Genomic DNA, 21,011 nt, shown 5'->3' on the forward strand with positions numbered 1-21,011 from the left:
AAATTCAGAAATTAAATATAAAAATTTTTGCCTACAAACATACATTTTTAAATGCTTCAATTTTATATAAACTGATTATGGAAATGAAATCAAAAGATAATTCATGATATATTGTATAACTATGCCTTGACGAATGGAAATAGTAATGGTAGCAGTATTAATTGAAGAGATTCAGGTTCAAATCGTCATTATTGTACTTTTGTTATTTTTCATGCACTATAAACTTTCAGTGTCTTATTTGGACGTTCCTCTAAATTACATAATTAATTAATCATAAAAAAAACATTCATAACATTCAGAAGATATTATTATTTAATAAATAAACCTGCAATTAGAAAAGAATATCTAATTTACATCAACATTAAATAAACTTTGATAAACAATATAATTAATAATCCATGAGCAAAATATATTACTATAATTAATTTAATGTTACAGAATTTCAATCTAAACAACTAAAACAAAGAGAATTATCGTACAAAAAACAAAATTTATTAGCATAAAATATATAGAGTTGGTTATTTGAAAAAAAAAACATTATATAATGTTTTTTTTTCACCGATTCAGTACCTGAATCGGTGAAAAAAAATAAAAGTTAATTTAAATGTATTTAAAAATGTATGATATTAATATATTAACAAATTAAATAATAATTTAATCAAAGATTGTAATTATAAATATATGAAAAAAATAAACATAATACATAACAAATAGAGATACAATTTTAACAAAGGATGTAGACATATATACATTATTGAAAGGAAAAGAGAGACAGAATGAACGTAAGAGGAAGTTGGACAGAAACTTCAAAGTGAAGCTTTACAAAAGGGTAGAACTACAACAGCACAAGGATTTACGTGAAATAGACGTTAATTTCCCTTATCATTCTAAAAGCCTTATTCTGGTTAAATTTTCTATTAATGAATGAAAACTGGTTGCGACATGTAATGTGTACTTTAGTTACTAAAATTTCTGTTACTTTCAATAATTTTTCTAACATTTCAGTCTAAATTAAATATTTATTTAGAACATTATAAAATTTTTATTAATATTTAAGAACAATCTTTCACATAATAGATCTTTTATAGTGTTATAATTATATTATATCTATGTAACATGAAACTGTAATAATGCCTATTCATATGCCAGGATATTATTTTCATAATATTGAACGATTTTATAGATAATTTAAACAAATAAATAAAATGCCAACAAATATCTTTATATCACAACTAAACTGTTTTTAATAAAACACAAATGTTGAAATTATTCTAACATTGATTAAAAATATAATTTGGCTACTAATAAATCTGAAATTAAAATGTTTACTTACACTTTAGGTGACAACAAATTTTTTTGGCATTACTTTGAGATATACATTAAAAAAAAATGAATTAGATGAAAATAAAATTTACTAAAATAAATTTATTTGAGAAAATATTAAGTTCTGAATCTCAAATCACAAATATGAACTTTCTTTTAGACTTAGATACACATTCAAAATACAACAAATAGAAACTTTTTATATTTTACATTTCATGTGTGTAATACATGTTTTTATATTCCTAATAAATCCATCCTCACCACTCTCTTCAACTGAGCTTTCTAAATTTTTATCAGTAATATATGCTCCCCTCGTCTAACTCAGTAATCTCTTTCCATCCAAGAGCTACATAGATGAAATATTTTTGGTAAAGCCAAGTTTCTAATCCCGCCATAAAATATTCATTGTAATATGAGAATTGTTATCTGTTCAGAAAATAACTGAACATTTTTAATTACGTGCCAATGGAGATTTTTAGCGACATGCAATTGGGAGCATTGTGTATCACATAACCTCCTCTGTAATGACATATTCTTGGATTGTCGATATCTCGTATTAAGTATTACTAGCGATTTTTGTAATGTCCAATTTTCAGGATCAACAATACAACCTAAAATTTTGTATGAAACTGGGGAAAACTTTCACAGAAATGTTTCAACTTTTGAAACAAGTTTACAGAAATGATGCTCTGGGTTGTACAGAATATTACGAATGGTTTTACGACTTAAAAGTGGTTGTCAGTCGATTGAAGATGACCCTTGACCAGGAAGACTTCAACTGATGTCACCTGGACTCAGAAAATCAGCTATCTGGTCATCCAAATCACCGACTGACTGTCAGAGAACTTGCAGAAAAGGTTAGCATCTTAATCAGATCATGCCGTGGCATTTTGACTGAAATATCAAACATGCATCAAGTTTGAGCAAAGTTTGTTCCTCATTTGATGACTGAACAGTAAAAAGAACATAGATTGGATGCTTGTGCAACTTCTTGAACATGTCGATGATGATGAAACATTAATGCAAAGATTCCTAACGGGAGACGAAAGCTGGGTTTACGGCTACGACACTGAGACAAAAATTCAATCATCAGAATGGATTGGTATAGGATCTCCACACCCCAAGAAAGCACGTTAGTATCGATCAAAAAACAAAGTGATGCTCTCTGTTTTATTCGATTTAATGGAATTGTGCATTTTGAATTCTTGCCTCAAGATGAATTGTACATACTATCAAGGCACTTTACGTGCAAAAAGAGACAAGAGTTGTGGTGAGACAGCTCATGGTTCCTTCACCATGACAATGCACCCGCATATTCAGCTTTATTGATTCGTCAGTTTTGTGCAAAAATCGTATGACTATTCTCCTTGCTATAACATTTCTACCTATAATAACAATATCTTTAGAAGTGATTTATATCTCATGTCAGGTCACATAAGACTTTTTTGTTACAACATCTAGAAACAAACCCTTAAAAGAAAATTCCAAAAATATATTTTACATGACATTGTTTAAAAATAATTTGCTTCATTTCTTGCAATGTTCATCTATAATGTGGAAATCGGTTAAAAGTCTCCACAAAATGAAAGAAAAAAGTTCCCATTAGAAACATCCAATAGTTTTTAAAACTATTTACAATTTCAGGGAATGGATTTTGGTAAATATTTCAAGCGAATAAAGAGTTGGTCAGCTTTGCTAACATTTCATTTATACTCTATGCTTAGTGAAAAAATAACTAATTCTTCAAGTTTTGTTGAAATACTTTTGTGTATGTCATTAATCCCTTTCTAATATTAGAATGGACACAAGTTGAGATAATGGAACAAATTAAATGATCAAAGCCACTGAAAAAATAAACCTTTTGTTTCCATTTTATATGGAATGTATGAACAACATAATATAAAAGCATATTAACAGTAATTCATACTAAACTTTAGTTATACATACATTAAAAAGATAGAGTTTGTCATGAAAATAGTGTTTGTGTTGCTCGCCTACGAAAATTATGTTGAAATAAAATATTTTGCACCTTTTGAACAGTTCACCTATTTTTAGTTTAAATTAAAACAAAATAAAAGTATATAATTTTTTAAAAACTTTTGCTTGTAATAACCACATAGCTCCCTCTAGATGAACTCAAAATATTCAAGGTAAATAATACCACAAATATGATTCTATTTGTTTAAGTTTTATTGCTTTTGCAATAATAATTGTTATTTACATAAATTTACACCCTAGCATCATTATCAAAGTTAAATAAATATTTTAGTAAAAGAATAATTTATATCACTCATCTGGTTTGGAGCTTTAAATGACTTTGGAATAAATAATCATACACATATACAAATGTTTATTCAGATTATTATGCGCTGTAAAATATTTATATACTTTTAAATAGTAAAAGATAAAATAAACAATGATTAATAGACATAAAAACTAACTTTTAGAAGTAAAAATTATTATAACTTGAAAGAAAAATAAATACTAACCTTCAAAATTAACAGTTCTTAAATACTTCAATAATTCTGGGCCTTTGATTGGACGCATTGCATCACACAATCCATATCTTGAACCACATAGTTCTCTATGCATGTCCTGGAATGCAACTGCAAATGCCATTACTGCATCGCTGACAAATTGTAACTGATTTTCAAAAGTTGTATTCTCTCTGCTTAATCTTTCATGCGTTGTACATATTCTTTTATATTTTTGATTATGTGGTGTTTTTGAACTATTTGGATATTTACACTGAAAATGATCTTCCCAAAATTCTATAAAAAAAAAAAAAAAACAATATTAGTTTATATTCTTAAATAAAAATTACAAAATAGGTTTATTTATTTAAAAAAAAAAAAAAAAAAGTATAAATCGAATTACGTTTCATGATGTTTACAAATCTATTATCCAGCCTTTTCACCAGAAATATTCTGAGGAATATTCTTCAGTGATTTATTAATGAAGAAGGGACTGAATCAAATTCTTGAAAAAATCTTCTAGAATCGTATTTCTAGTTATTTAGAAAATTAATTGTTGTTACTACATTGGAATTATTTATATATTCTACGGTACACAGCTATGCTATTAAAAATAAAAATTCAAATAAATATAATAAATAGGAAATGAATATATATTTACATATATATATAGGTTAATTTTCAATATAGCTACAAATTAACATCCAGTTTTTCTAATTCATTTTTCACTTCAGATGTATATCTTGGTAAATGATATACATCTTGTAAATCTCTCTTATATGCACACTGTGGGCAGTACTTAATTAGATTTTCAACAATTTGGAGTGGCTTATCACACTTACAACCAGTCATAGGGAACATGCTCCCCTACGGCTATTTTTTCAGTAGGTAATTTGATCATAAGGTTCATTTGGTAAATTACATTTACCATATTCAGTTCTTACGCAATTAAATCTGCATCTCAACTGTTATAGAAGACTAAAGTTTGGCAATTGTATATTCACTATTTTTATCCATTGGCAGTCATAGTTTTTGTCCCATGAGATCTGCCATTGTTTTTTGATATTTTGGGTCAGTTACCATGCAGGTTTCTGAAATTTCAAATGCCGATTTGTTGATCCATCAATGGTCATGTTGGATTGGTGCCACTATATTGGCAATTTTTTTTTATGGTATCAATGAATTCTGGTACCTGAGATGTTATGTTAGATATTACTAGGAGCGATCTAAATTGGATGGAGGAGACTGTACCAGCAATTGCTCTCATCATTTTATTTAATCAATATCCACCTACGCTAATATATTAGCTATGCTAATTATTTATTGAAATAAAATAAAAGAGAGATGCAGAATAACTATGTACAAAATATGAAGATCTATATTCAGATATGCATTTTAAAGGATTAAAAGTAGATATTTAAATAACTACAAATATTAAACATAGTTGTAAAATGTATTGTAAGCTAAATATTTTCTTCCTACTTGTACTGTTCATGCTAAATTATATTTTATATAAAACACTACGAGTATATATAACATAATAATAATTATATTATTTATTACAATTTACTTCAATCTTTATTTGCGGTAGTAACACAGGGTGTTCCAAAATGAACTGATATTTTTAATTTCCCGCATATTTTTTTCATGGTAAAAACAGAGTAGAAATTTTTATATGCTATTATCAATAAACATTGAGATTAAATTATGAAAAAGCACACTTGACCAACGCGTAGTAATTCTAAAAACAACAATATAATGAGTTTTTGAACAAAATCATCTTTAGTGATAAGGCACATTTTCTTCTTACCAGCATTGTCAAAAAACAACATTTTTGAATTTGGGCTTTAGAAAATCCAGAAAAGGAACTTTCTATGCATCCTCAATGGATCATGGTTTGGTGCTGATTTTGGGCTGGGAGATTTATTGGATCATACTTCTTTGAAAATGAAAATGGAGATGTCATTACCATTAATGGAGTTCAATATTGTGAAATGATTTTAAACTTTTTATAATATGATTGTGGAAGTATAATATGAATGTGGTTTCAATAAGATGGTGGAATATGTCACACTGTCAATTAAACCATGCAGTTATTGCAAGAAAACTTTTGTGTTATATCGCAATGAGTTGTGATGTGAATTGGCTGCCAAGATCAAATGACTTCACACCGTTGGACTTTTTTCTTTGGAGTTATCTTAAGGATAAAGTATACATCAATAAACCACAAACAATTGAGGACCTCAAAGAAGAAATTTGATACAAAATTATTGATATTTCTCAACAATTATATTAATATGTTTTGAAATATTTAGTCAAAAGAGTGAACGTATGCAGCCAAGGCCAGGGTGCTCATATGTCAGATGTTTTGTATAACATAACCTTCATGTCACTACTTTCTAATAAAGCAAAAATATTATCAAATAAGAAATGTGTTTTATTAAAAAATTAAAATGACAGCTCATTTAGAATGTCTTTACTACAGATCACTTCTTTTTTACATTCTTTACCCCATCTTTTCCGGTCTTCCTGTTAATTGGGTTGATGCTTTTTCTTTCATTTACAGCTTCTATAGAACTTGTAAATGGTCTCTTATTCTATATTAAGATTCTATCCATAGAAAAATAGTCTTTGGCAGCCTATCCTTTTTCATTCATATTAAGCAAAGAAATTGTATAAAATAATCAATACCATCCTGCAACCTCATTCTTCCTTTAATCTCCTCATTCCAAAATGTAACTGACTCATTTCATATCTCCATCAAATTAATTTCCTTTTTCAAAGTCTTAACCTTGCCTCTGTAAATCACATAGCACTCTGCTGCTGTATTAAATGTTCACCCAATACTGTTAATTCTCAATTATAGTAATACAAATATTAATAAATTTAAAAAAATTTATAAATATAAATATAGTCTGATGTAAAAGATAAAAGTAACTTGTTCTGAAGGCGAATGTAAATTTACGAAACATTCAGATCATAACGATAAATTAAAACGAGAGAAGTGAATTGGAGAAGACTGTTTACTGGAGATTTAAATGGTATTGAGTGTGTCTTAACAGAAGTAATGGGGGAATAATAACAATAATTTTAATAATACCAAGTTTACATTTGGGGGTTTCTCTCGGAGACCAAACTGGTCTCCGAGACCAGGTCTCAAACTGGTCTCTAGTTAAGGTTTGTGGAAACTTGAGAAACAATGGTGTATCATGTTAGTTTCATAGCATTCATTCATCATTCCTTTTTTGGTTCTACTGAGAACTTTTCAAGAGAACTTTGTATATAAATATATCTTTACCATAACTTTTCATTACAATTTTACAATTATTATATATATATATATATATTTAATTGTTATTGAACAAGTGATGAAAATAAAAGAAAAAGTGCGGATCTACATAGTTACAAAAATATTACTTTATAGTGCATTTGAAATCTTTTTCCATCATTTTGGATCGGCCATATTTTTAAACAGATACTTTTTTTTAAACAGGAAAGTGTGCATGTGATACAAATTTTAATGTGAATTTTTAATGTAAAACACGTTTAATTATGAGTAATTTTTTAAAAATTTATGGCTGTTTATTTAAAATACAGTACATTAAAAAAAAATTATTTTATAACAATACATCTATCTGTGAATTTTTACATATTACTAATTAAAAAATTTTTTAAAAATCTAAATTTTCTACATCTCAATTCGGCATGTATGTGTTTAAAAAATTTTCATTGATGAAGGTTTTTACTATGTTTCCCTTGATCCATCCAGGCAGAAACTGGGAAAGTTCCTTTTTTCATTCATGATGAGGCATATCTATCATTCCATCATGTGATGTATATAATGTATGACTGTTACTATTACTTACTTCCTTTTTCTGTTTAGCCTCTGAAGCCACCATAAGGTATTGCTTCAGAGAATGAATGAGGATAGGATGTATGAATGTAAATGAAGTGTAGTCTTGTATAGTCTCAGGTCAACCATTCCTGAGATGAGTGATTAATTGAAATCCAACCACCAAAGAATATCAGTATCCACAATCTAGTATTCAAATTCTTGTAAAAGTTACTGCCTTTATTAGGATTTGAACTATAGAACTTGCATTTTTGAAATCAGCTGATTTGTAATGATGAGTTCACCATTAGACTAATCCGGTGGATTACTATTACGTGCTTTTGACTCTGAAGGGGAAGACACCTGTCAAGTGACCGATCCAATCGTCCACTATCCCCTCCATACCAAGCTCTTAGGGGCTTTATCGGAGGTCATCTTCTATAGGCTTCAAGACATTTTGCAGTTTGGTCGCAGTCAAGATGACACAGATGCATATGCCACATGTGACATTTTCATCGGTGTATTAAAACCTTCCTTTTGTTTTTCCTATTTAGCCTCTGGGAATTACCATTCAGGTATTCCTTTAGAGGATGAATGATGGTGGTATGTATGAGTGTAAGTGAAGTATAGTCTTGTACAGTCTCAGTTTGACCATTCCTGAGATGTGTGGTTAATTGAAACCCAACCATTAAAGAATACCAGTATCTTTGATTTAGTATTCAAATCCATATAAAAGTAACTAACAGCCTTTACTAGGACTTGAACGCTGGAAGTTTTAACTTCCAAATCAGCTGATTTGGGAAGACGCGTTTTTACCACTAGATCTACCTGGTGGGTTGGTATATTAAAACTTAAACAGATCCTACAAATATTACTCAAAAGTCTCAAACAAGACCATCCTGATTAAGCTGACTAATACCTATCCGACGAAAGGATGATCCAACACGCAATCCTGCCGAATCTTAAACACCTAAACCAAAATTCAAAACAAAAACAAACTAAACAATCCCATTAAACATTACTAACAATAAACTAACCAAAACAATAATAATCACAGAAACAATAACCAGAACTGAACACTACACTAAGACCAGAATTGTAAACTAACCACAAAAACACTAACCACAACTAATCACTAAGCACTAAAACCTAGAACACAAAAGTTTAAAAATGTAATGAATAAAAAATGTTATTTAGTTTTTAAAATAATTCAGTTTTTATTTAAAAGAATTATTTTTCATAATATAATTAATTAGCAACTCATTTTTTTTACAGATGAATTAATTAACCCCAAAATCTCAAAAATTTCTAACTGGGATTCTAACACGGAATTAATAATTCTTCATAATAATGGAAGAATACAGTTTTTTTCTTCTTATATTTTCATTAGGTCATATAATGGTCTACATAATTGAAATTAATTTCTACTAAGTCATTGACAAGGAATATTGTAAATTTTATGTTGAAATTAGGTGGGTTTTGTCATAAATTTCTATATAAATAAAGAAAATTTATTATTTTTAACTAAAATTAGCCACTGATTTAATAATTGTTTGTTTATTACTTTTGATTTGATAGACTCCTCAACGCAAAATGTTGTCTGTTTTTATTCAGGAGGATTTATGTTCTATCTTTTGATTCCCTCAACATTAAAAGAGGATATACATAAAAGAGCATGTTATAAAACTATCATTATTTATTTACACACCCAATCATTTTTGATACTTGGCAGTTCAAAGGGTTCACCCATGTATAGGTGAAATAAAATGGATGGAAGACTTCACCTTTATACTATTTCTCTTGATTAATTCAAAGCTAAGTTCTACTGTTTTGAATTTTATGGTTATTCATTCATAGGAAGATTGCAGTACTTTCACATCATGCTTAGATAACGTAATACTTTTCCCACACTATTTTCAGTTTTTGAAAGTTCATCAACTTACATTTATTTTTGCATTTATACAATCCTCCCGATATTACAAAATGGTAAGCAAAATAGTGAAATAATAAAATTTACTATAACTTGAGACCTAATTGATCTAGTGGGAAGGTTAATGGTTTAAAACGTTTGGTGAATCAAGTCATATCTAACAAAACCTCACCCAAAATTTGTCCTCAACTCTGAGTTGAGATAGGAGTGAACATTTTTTCTCCTTACATTATAACATAGCAAAAAAAATGCTGAAAACATGAAAATTGCAGTAACTTGAGACCTAATTGATCTACTGGGAAGGGCTTAAAACACTTGAAGGTCATATCACACATAATGAGGCTTCACCAAAATTTTCCACAACTTGAGATATGAGCAAACACTAGTTCTACCTAAATTATATCATGGTAAGAAAAATGCTGAAAATGCAAAAATTGCAATAACTTGAGACCTAATTGATCTACTGGGATGGGAATAAGTATTATTAGGGAGCATACCTCGCTAGTAATACTTGTGGAGTGATTGATTTTATTAATATCATAAGTAATTTCTGAACTTTAATTATCTTTTTCCTTTTTTATTTATGTTGGATTTATTTTTTAAAAAGTGTGTTTTTTTTGGTTTGTTTGTGTAATTTTATTTTATGGTATTATAATTTATTTTATAAAATGGTAAGCAAAATAGTGAAAGCATAAAATTGACTATAACTTTGCTTTCTGAAATTTGCATTTTAAATTGTAAATTAAAATTATTTGTTCTGCATTATAAAGTTCTACACAGTAGATTCATTTTACCATTTTCTCTGTTGGTTTATTACTTTTTTTTTTTTTTTTGAGTTTGGACAACTGAGCACCAAATGAAGAAAATTTTGCATTCATTTTTCTTTCTAATGACTTTTTTCCTGGTGTTCCAATAATTCTCTCACTTCATTCTTTCTCTCTTCTGACCAGACATTGTTAGTTTTTTTTTTTGGGTTCTGTTAGAAACCTTTGATGAAAATTTGTAGTAGTTTCCTGAACGTTGTTCTACCTTCAAATATTTATTCATATATTTTTATTTCTTTTAGGTCTTTTTAAACCATTGAGATTCACTGATTTTTGTTGTAAATGAGGCTGAAGATTTATTTTGTTCGAGTCTGTTTCCATTCATTCTTATAGGATAACTAAAGAATATTTCTCTTCTTTTTCTGATGGAATCTGACATTTTCTCATTTTCACTGTGTTTGTCAAGATCGTTGTTACTTGCGCTTTTTTTTTTTTTGTTTTACTTGATTAATTAATTCACCACAGCCTTTGAAGCTTGTACGTAGGAATATCGAAATAGAATTTTAAAACATATGAAAAATGCCATGCCTGAACAGGATTAAACTGAGGACCCTCCACCTGACAAAAGAATGAGACACTACCACTATGCCTTGGAGTTCTGCAAAAATTTATTTCTCCTGAATTAAGCTGAACTTGCATTCTGATGAAAGACTATATTTTTAATATGACTATTTTTTTTTTAATATGCATTGTTACGTCATTGTCTTTCATAATTTTGTTTACACATTTTTTGCAATAGACTCCCATCAAAGTTGTTATTCAGAGTAAAATGATATTTGCTAACATTTGCTGATGATGTGCAGCTTGCACTAATTGCGAATAGAGTAAAATTGATTTTATTTTTAGAGCAGAATATTAATTGCATTAATGTACGTGATTTCAACAAGCAGATAGCATGAAATCAGTTAAATTTTTCTAATGGACTTGGCATGAGGTGCATATTATTCTTACAGGTGGATGTTATTTTCAGGTAGGTTAATGTGAATTTTTTCTCATGGTATGTTACTTACAATCATTATGGTTATAATGTACAATGTACACATGACAAAATCGTAGTTACAGCCAGTTTTATTTTCTATTTATCTTGTTCTGTGATTTTTCCAAATTCTGATTTTTCAATTTATAGGCTGTATGAATCATATTGGCATATTTTTTCCTTTTTGTAAGGACAGTCAATGGGCAACAATTTATAATGAAATATTATTTATATATTTAATGATTGGCTACTATTGTTGAGAGAATAATTATATTTTTTTATGTGTAGGCATTTTATATTTCCATTATTTTTCATTTTATAGGTTCAATTTTTTTTTTGTAAAAATATAAATTTAATTAAAATTATGTTTATTTCATTTAACTCTGCTGATCTCTGTGGTAAAGAGGTGGTGTCTCAGCCTTTTATCTGGAGGACCCGGGTTTGAATCTTGGTCAGGCAAGACATTTTTCATATACTACAAGCACATTTCCACATCCCACACATAAATTTCAAGTTTATGTGGCGATATCAAGCCAAAAATTTATTTACTTATACAACAATGGGCTGACACCCAATAAAAACTGTGGGTCAATGATAATGGATTTTATAGGATTTGAAAAATGCTATCCCTAACTGAGAATTCAATCTAGAATCTCCGAATGAAAAAGTAGAAATGCTATCACTCGACTAGCAGGACTCCTTTTAATAGGAACAACTTTTTTTATCAGGACTAGCTTGACAGTACTTGCTTCGTTCGACTTTCTTATTTAGCCAGGATCCTTATATTATTCATTATCCTTATACTTGTGAAAATAATACTGGCAAATAACAAATAAAGTCTGTTCAATTTATAAAATTTATCTGTGTTTTGTAATTTCTTCAGCACAACAGTTTGGTCAGCACAAGACTGAAATATGCGGGTTTCAGAATAGTCGGCCCCCATTTTAAAAATGGTAGTTTTAACCAGTTACCTGTCCTTTGTACTGGTAAAAAAGAATTTTGTGTGGTTCTTAGCATTTACTTGACAAACACCATGAGGAGGTACTTCGTTTCTCTCTTTTTTTATTTTATATTTTTTAATCAAGTAATTGGAGGCAGATGGAACTAGTAACGTTGCGTAATTGAGTGGTTACGTTACGTAAGGCATATACATCTTAACACTAGTAGTGGATGTGTTGGTTGAACATCTGCACTATACCGCTGTCAAACATTTAAAGCTAATCTTCTCGATAATCCAATGTGATGTTGAAAAAGACAAAGACATCTTTTTTGTAGAAAGTTTAATTTCAAATATAGTAATTTCTCAACGAATTCAATTAGCCCCAACGGTTTGGCCATAGTAAACTTAAATATCAGCAAGAAACATAATCTGGTTATTACCTCAATTTATTAGAACAACCACCAATTTGAAATGATGAAACATTTCATAACAGAAATAATCCTGTGTTCATTCCAGGTGTAAAAATTATGTTCATGCAAGAATTCAGCTCAAGCAGTTGGATAGTTTTTACATGAAAGGGTAACAGACTTGTAGACAATCTAAAATCTTTTATTTATATCAGATATCAGATTGTAAAATACCTAAATATTATTATTTATGTATCTATACGCAATAAAATATCATAAATGTGTATTCAATTAATTATATTTACTGTTGAACTAAAAGTAATTTTTATTAAATTATTTCTGATTATAGAAATTATGTTAAACAAAATTTAGCCTTTTTATTATTTAAAAAAAGGCTAATGTAGACATCACATGACTTCCTTGTATGCCTATTTAAATTACATATATATATATATATATTTCTTTAAAATGAAACTTACATAAAATTTTATTTCATTAATTTTTTTTTTTTTGTATTCAGTCATTTGACTGGTTTGATGCAGCTCTCCAAGATTCCCTATCTAGTGCTAGTCATTTCATTTCAGTATACCCTCTACATCCTACATCCGTAACAATTTGTTTTACATATTCCAAACGTGGCCTGCCTACACAATTTTTCCCTTCTACCTGTCCTTCCAATATTAAAGCGACTATTCCAGGATGCCTTAGTATGTGGCCTATAAGTCTGTCTCTTCTTTTAACTATATTTTTCCAAATGCTTCTTTCTTTATCTATTTGCCGCAATACCTCTTCATTTGTCACTTTATCCACCCATCTGATTTTTAACATTCTCCTATAGCATCACATTTCAAAAGCTTCTAATCTTTTCTTCTCAGATACTCCGTTTGTCCAAGTTTCTCTTCTATATAAAGTGACACTCCAAACATATACTTTCAAAAATCTTTTACTGACATTTAAATTAATTTTTGATGTAAACAAATTATATTTCTGACTGAAGGCTCATTTCGCTTGTGCTATTCGGCATTTTATATCGCTCCTGCTTCGTCCATCTTCAGTAATTCTACTTCTCAAATAACAAAATTCTTCCACCTCCATATCCTCTCTCTTTCCATTTTCGCATTCAGTGGTCCATCTTTGTTATTTCTAATTCATTTCATTACTTTTGTTTTGTTCTTGTTTGTTTTCATGCGATAGTTCTTGCGTAGGACTTCATCTATGCCGTTCATTGTTTCTTCTAAATCCTTTTTACTCTCGGCTAGAATTACTATATCATCAGCAAATCGTAGCATCTTTATCTTTTCACCTTGTACTGTTACTCCGAATCTAAATTGTTCTTTAACATCATTAACTGCTAGTTCTATGTAAAGATTAAAAAGTAACGGGGATAGGGAACATCCTTGTCGGAGTCCCTATCTTATTACGGCTTCTTTCTTATGTTCTTCAATTATTACCGTTGCTGTTTGGTTCCTGTGAAGCAATTAATAAAAAGTTCAAAATCCAACTTTTTTAGATTTTGGGCTTTTTTGGATCAGTCGATTGCAATCAAAAGGGAAAGTACACAATTAGATCTTACAAAAGTCCTAAATCCAAATTTCAACATCCTACAGCTAATCGTTTTTGAGTTATTCGAGATATATACGTACGTACAGACGTAACGCCGAAACCAGTCAAAATGGATTCAGGGATAGTTAAAATGGATATTTCCATTGAAATATGAAAACCGACATTTTTCGCGATTACAATACTTCGCACAAGGAAGTAAAAAAGAAACAATTGGTATTAAAAAATAAAAAAAAACAATTTCTGTTTTCAAGAAAAATATAAGAAAAGTTTCTATTTGTGTATAACTAAAATGAAAAGCTTATGGCGAGCTCTTATATAATGACTTTTCAACTGGAGTGCGCTTCGCGCTTTCCTTTATAGTCATGCATAAATAGAAAATTTTCTTAAAAGTATTTTTTTAAAATAAAAATCTTTTTTTACTCTTTAGTATGAATTTTTTGTTTTGTTTTTATTATTATTTTTATATTTTTTAAGAAAAGTATTAGTTAAAAAATTTAAAAATAGATTTTTTATTTTCTACTTTTCAGTCATAATTAAATGAAATATTGCTATCAAACTTTAAATTAGTTATATGTATATATATGTATATATATAAGTATATAATAAGTCAACACTCTACCACCCGTTGATTTTCAAGCGAGGTTTGCGGTAATGGGGAAGGTCTGTTGCAAGATATTTCTTCACGCTGGCATAGAACTGCCAATCGAACTTTACGCTGTTTTAGTGGTTTGGTAGCTCTCAGGTTATGAATATTAAATGTTGCCTGCTTCACTTCTTTATCTTCTCATTTGCTTTCTTTTCTTGATATTTTTGACGCGCTTCACTAACCATGTCTTTCGCTGAGTTGTCACTTTCTTCATCGTTGTAAATTTTTTTTTGTTATCTCTTCATACATGATTGCCGAGATTTGATGTCTTTTGACACATTTTTTTAAAAAATAATTTCATAGGAATTATATTAGTTTATTTTTTATTTCCTTCATAGAACTTGACACACTTGAGTTTTTTGAAATCATATTTGAACAAATTAAGTTATAAAAACTCTTGCTAACATTCGTAGTGCGAGTAGAGGGCTTTCATTCAGATGTCCCGGGTTCGAATCCTGGTCAGACATGGTATTTAAAAAAAATTTATTATCTCTCCGTAAACTGTTAATTTTTCTATATATATTTTTTTATTTTATAAGTATTTAAATTGACAAGTAAGTCTTTATTGTTTTTTTTTAATTCTTTAATAAAAAAAAAAATTCTATGCAGTTTTATTCTACTCGTATATTATAATCTGGATAATTAGTTTCCAATATTATAAATAATACCATCCTGACTCCATAGGGGAAAACAACCCCCGCTCCGTTGCGAGCCCTTATGGGCTTTACCGTAGGTCATCGACAAAACCTCGGGTTTTGACATATTCCTATCCGCCTCGGCTAGGGTGTCACCGATGGGAATGCCACGAGTGACATTCTCATCGATGTACTACTATTTAATGAACTCAAAACAAAACACATATCACAGAGTCTTAAGCAAGACTCTCTCTCTTTCTGTTTAGCCTCCGGTAACTACCGTTTAGATAATACTTCAGAGTTTGAATGAGGATGATATGTATGAGTGTAAATTAAGTGTAGTCTTGTACAATCGCTTTCATCCCCAGACCAACCCAACTCCGACAGTTGTAAGGAAGCGGCCTCACGCCGTACTGGACGAACCACCGTGATGGTGCGGTGCGGTAGCCGAAAATCGACAAACCAGGCTAGGGGCCTCCATATCGCATGAGCCATAAACGGAATAGTGCGTCAGACGCGTTTCCGGGGTCGCGAGTGAAAAGTTTTCGCGAGTTATATAGTTTGAAGACGTCAAACACGGTAAGTCGCGCATAAAACAAAAACGCGGTCTAAATTTAAAAAAAAAACTTACAGTAAGACAAAATATCCCAGCAATTGCGACTCCTCCGGAAAAGGGGACGCATTGCTCCCTCCTTATAGCTAGTGCCCCGTTGTGGCGTATTCCTGCTAGCCTATTAAAGAGTTAGCACCGAAAGGACTTCAGCGGACGGTCTGAAGGGGAATTACGTCGGGAGGACAGGCTTTATAAGCCTAGCCTTCCGCAGTCGGCCCATGAAATGGGTTCGATAACGCTGGTTTAACAACGGATTGGAATGCAATTAAATCCGTCTTAAATTCACTAAAATAATTATAGACAAAACTTGAAAAATTAGATCCGAGATTAAAAAAAAAAATAACCCTTTTAAAAACAAGCCCGATTAGAATGATCCAGCAGCAAGGGACTCTGACCAGGTTCTGCGATAAAGTAGGGAGTAATAGACTCCTGCCAACTTTGCATTCCATTCCATTCCTAGACCAACCCGGTGGGTCCTTAAGAAAGACTGAAAATACTTAACTAAACAAAGGAATTGAACTACATACCCGTAGAAAGTAAAAATGAGTTCAACACACAACACAAAAAAAAAAATTACACAGAAAAATAACAACACAGTAACATTGAAACAAAATGATACCAGTTATTTATAACTAAATCAGATTATTAGCGTATAACCACCGGGTTGGTCTAATGATGAACGCGTCTTCGCAAATCAGCTGATTTGGAAGTCGAATATTCCAGCGTTTAAGTCCTAGTAAAGGCAATTATTTTTATACGGATTTGAATACTAGATCGCGGATACCGGTGTTCTTTGCTGGTTGGGTTACAATTAACTACACATCTCAGAAATGATCGACCTCAGATTGTACAGGACTACACTTCACTTAAACTCATACATATCATCCTCATTCATCCTCTGAAGTAATTCCTGACGGTGATTCCCGGATGATAAATAGGAAAAACGAAAATAATGATTAGCGTACATAAATCTTTGAAGATAAAATTACTTATATTGAATCGAGAATCAAGATGAATCGGGTCGATAGCTATAACTTATCGATTCAGCTCTCTTCATCGAGGTGTTCCCTTTGTATTATATATAAACACATTCATACTGTATATATACAGAGTGATTCAAAGAAACGGGAAATTTTGAAAGTTGTGTTGGTAGTCGTGGGCGATTGGTACCACTTGATAAGTGGCACCAGCCTCTCTAACCTAACCTGCCATTTAGTTGTCATGGATCCTTGGAGTGGTGCGCAACGTGCATTTGCTATCAAAGCGTTTTACAAAAACAATGACAGTGTGGAGGGAGCGTGTAGAGAATTTTGCCGTCATTTTAATCTGAGACGGCACGACCGTGTTCCATCAGCACGTGCAATTAAAACACGGATATCTAATTTTGAGGAAACCGGTTCGGCAATGAAAAAGAAACCTCCAGACCGTGAGCGAACCGTCCGTTCTCCACAGAATGTTCACGCTTTACAAGATGCTGTCACACGAAGTCCACATCGGTCAATCCGTCTTCTCTCAGCATCTTTACAATTGCATAGTTCAAGTGTTCGAAGAATGTTAGTGAAGGAGTTGCAATACCATTCATACAAGTTGCAGATCATCCAGGAACTGAAACCGAACGATGCAGTTGTGTGAGAACAAGTCTGTAATGTAATGCTTCAGAAGATAAATGATAACAAAGAGTTTGTTCACGAACTGTGGATGTCAGACGAAGCGCATTTCCACTTCGGTGGATTTGTTAACGAGCAAAATATCAGATACTGGGCGCAAGAAAATCCTACGCAGCTACACCAGCGTCCGTTGCACAGCCAGAAAGTGACCGTGTGGTGTGCTATGTCATCTTACGGTGTTACAGGCCCTTATTTTTTTGAGGATGACAACGGTCTTGCGATTACAGTGACGTCGGCTCGTTACGTAGCCGTGCTTGAATCCTTTGTCGTGGAACAACAAAAGAGATTTCCACCGATTCTTAACACAGCCTGGTTTCAACAAGACGGAGCAACGTCACATACTGCACGAATATCGATGGCAGCTGTACGCCGATTGTTTGAACAACGTGTCATTTCACGAAACGGTGACATTAGATGGCCTCCCAGATCGCTTCATATCTCAGTTTGCGAATACTTTTTGTGGGGTCGCCTTAGAAGCAAAGCGTTCCACAATAGACCTGCTACAACGGAAGAACTGAAGGCAAAGATCCGAGAAGCAATTGCGGAAATTCCAGTCGAGATGTTACGTCAAACCGTGAACAATTTAACGAAGAGCGTGAGTGTTTACGTAGAAGAGAAAGTCACCAGCAAGACGTCATCTTTAAAAAATAAACTAAAATATATGTATCCTAAAATGGCAACATTTTTACAATTACATGAAATAAAATTCATTTTCTAAAAAACATTTTTCATTAACGTTATTTAATTTCTAAAAGTTCCCGTTTCTTTGAATCACTCTGTATAAAGATCTGATATAGACACCACATGACTATCTTATACGCCTATTAAATTACATATACACATTTTTAAAAGTGCGTAAAATTTTTTTTCACAAATAACTTCTGCTTTTTCTTCATATATATATATATATATTCTTTTATTGTTATTATTAAATTATTAGTTATTGTAATTTTCTTTTTTACAATCACATGTTAACAATTATTAATAAACTAATATATTTAAATTAAAACAAAAGTTAAAATAAAAAGGTAGATGAAGACTGATTCAAACGGATATCTTGTAAGAACCAAATATCATTAATTAATGTTTTATTTGACTATAACTCTGGAAGCAGTAAAAATAAGTACCACTTATGACATATCGTTGAAAAGCTCTCAATAAGGGCTTATTAAAAACAAGCCGAAAATCCAATTTTGTTTTTATTTTGGGTCAAGTGCATTGTAATCAAATAGGGAGGTGCACAATTAGATGTTACAACAGTATTAAATCCAAAATTTCAACATTCTACAGCTAATCGTTTTTGAGTTATGCAAGATAAATACGTACGTAGACGTCACCCCGAAACTAGTCAAAGTGAATTCAGGAATGATCAAAATATTTCTGTTGAAATTTTAAAACCGAAATTTTTCACAATTTCAATACTTCCTTTACTTTGTACAAGGATGTAAAAATATATGAATTTAAAAATGGAATATTGTATTATTATCCGTCTTATATTACTGTGTAAAATTTCATCAAGATTTAAGGGCACAGTTGAACCATTGTATGTAAAAGAAAAGTATGTAAAAATATAAAAACGAAATATAAAAAACCCTTTGCATAAATTACTCTACCCATTAGTTTGACTAAAAAATTAAAAAAAAAGTCTATTTATGACATCCATTTCACTGTGTAAAATTTCAAAACTGTATTACAAATCATCCTGATATATTGAAATTCAGATTGGAATCGTACTGAAAATTTAATATGTTTAATTAGTTAAATTTAGACTATTCTGCTCTTTTCAATTCATTGACATAAAATTAAAATCGTAAATATTTTAAATATGTACCCTATTTTAGCCAATATCGAAGACTTCTATGATTAAAAAGTTTTCTACTCACCCACTTTTATTCTAGGGTTCATTGGAACCAAAAATATATAAAAACTCCTAAGATATTTTGAATTTAATAAAAAAATAATTTTTTTTTTTTTTCATTTTAATTATGTTCTGTGTCTCAGGAATAATGAATGACATTTCTAATCTACTAAAAGTTCAAAATGTAAAGAGTTGATAATCTGTTTATAATTTTACCAATTAATTTTAAGAAAAGAATAAACTTTTATAAAAGATAAAAAAAATATTAATAACTCATTTCAAACTTTTCTCTTAAGCGGTGACTTGTAAAATATTTTACATAAGTACTTAAATAATGACAACTAAACTTCTTTTTTAAAAAGTTATTTTCATCTCTTACTAATTGATGTATTAATATACATTTACCGTCATTTTTTTTATTTTTAAAAATATAATTTTTAATTTTATGCTATAGTCGCATCAAAAATTAGTCATTAGTGACTGGAGTGAAATTTTAAATGTACCAGTAAATGTTTATCTCCGTGGCGGAGTAGTAGCGTCTTGGTTTTTCATCTGGAGGTCCCGGGTTCGAATCTCGGTTAAGCATGACATTTTTCTTGCGCTAATAAAATCCTATTTCATATTCCCATGCACAAGCTTCAAGCTTATATAATGAATTAATCATTCATAGAAAAAACGTAAAATCTTGTACAGACTCAGGCCGACCGATAATTTATGAGACGTGACGTTAATTGATCCCTTACCATTAAAAAACACTGGTGTCCATGATCTAGTATTATTAAAAGTCCGAATAAAAGTAACTAACTTGACTTAGATTTGAATCTAAGAACACATGATTTAAAAATCAGCTGATTTTACGATGAAAAGTTTTACCACTGGATCAACCAGTGGGCTAATTTTTACTTTTATTTATCAGTTATAATCAATTGACTCTAGTATCAGGTATAAGCTGATTATCATCTGTATTTTGAGCAGCTAGGCATACACTGATGTAATTTTTTTTTTTTTTACGTATATATTTGAGTATTTTGATTTTGATGTATATTATGTCTTTCTGATCTTGGGCTAGTTCCCTTTTTCTTGGGGCCTTATTGTAATATGTAGTATTTTGTATGTTCTGCATTCTGTGAGGTTTTGCTATTCGGTTGCAAATTTTTTTTTCTGCTCTCCGATGTATAAATTTTTAGTGTTGTGTTGCACTGATCATGTAAAATTAATGAATGTCTCTTTTTAGGCGTTTTTTTATATTTTTACTGTTTTTTTTTTTGATGATTTTCTATGTTTATATTGTTGTGAGACTTGTTAGCTTTGACTTTTTCTTCT

The 21,011-nt window shown here is 30.4% G+C and overlaps 1 protein-coding gene across 1 annotated transcript in view; it reads right to left on the reverse strand.

Annotated features, from left to right (window-relative positions):
• Positions 1-21,011, reverse strand: part of LOC142334053 (metabotropic glutamate receptor 2-like) — a 794,082-nt gene that overhangs the window by 37,486 nt on the left and 735,585 nt on the right. The window contains exon 6 of the mRNA XM_075381719.1: positions 3,813-4,094. Within this exon, the coding sequence (XP_075237834.1) occupies positions 3,813-4,094 (282 nt within the window). The remainder of the gene's footprint in view (positions 1-3,812; positions 4,095-21,011) is intronic.

This window comes from Lycorma delicatula, chromosome 13 (assembly GCF_047948215.1).
Source record: "Lycorma delicatula isolate Av1 chromosome 13, ASM4794821v1, whole genome shotgun sequence".
NCBI classification, from domain to species: Eukaryota; Metazoa; Arthropoda; class Insecta; order Hemiptera; family Fulgoridae; genus Lycorma; species Lycorma delicatula.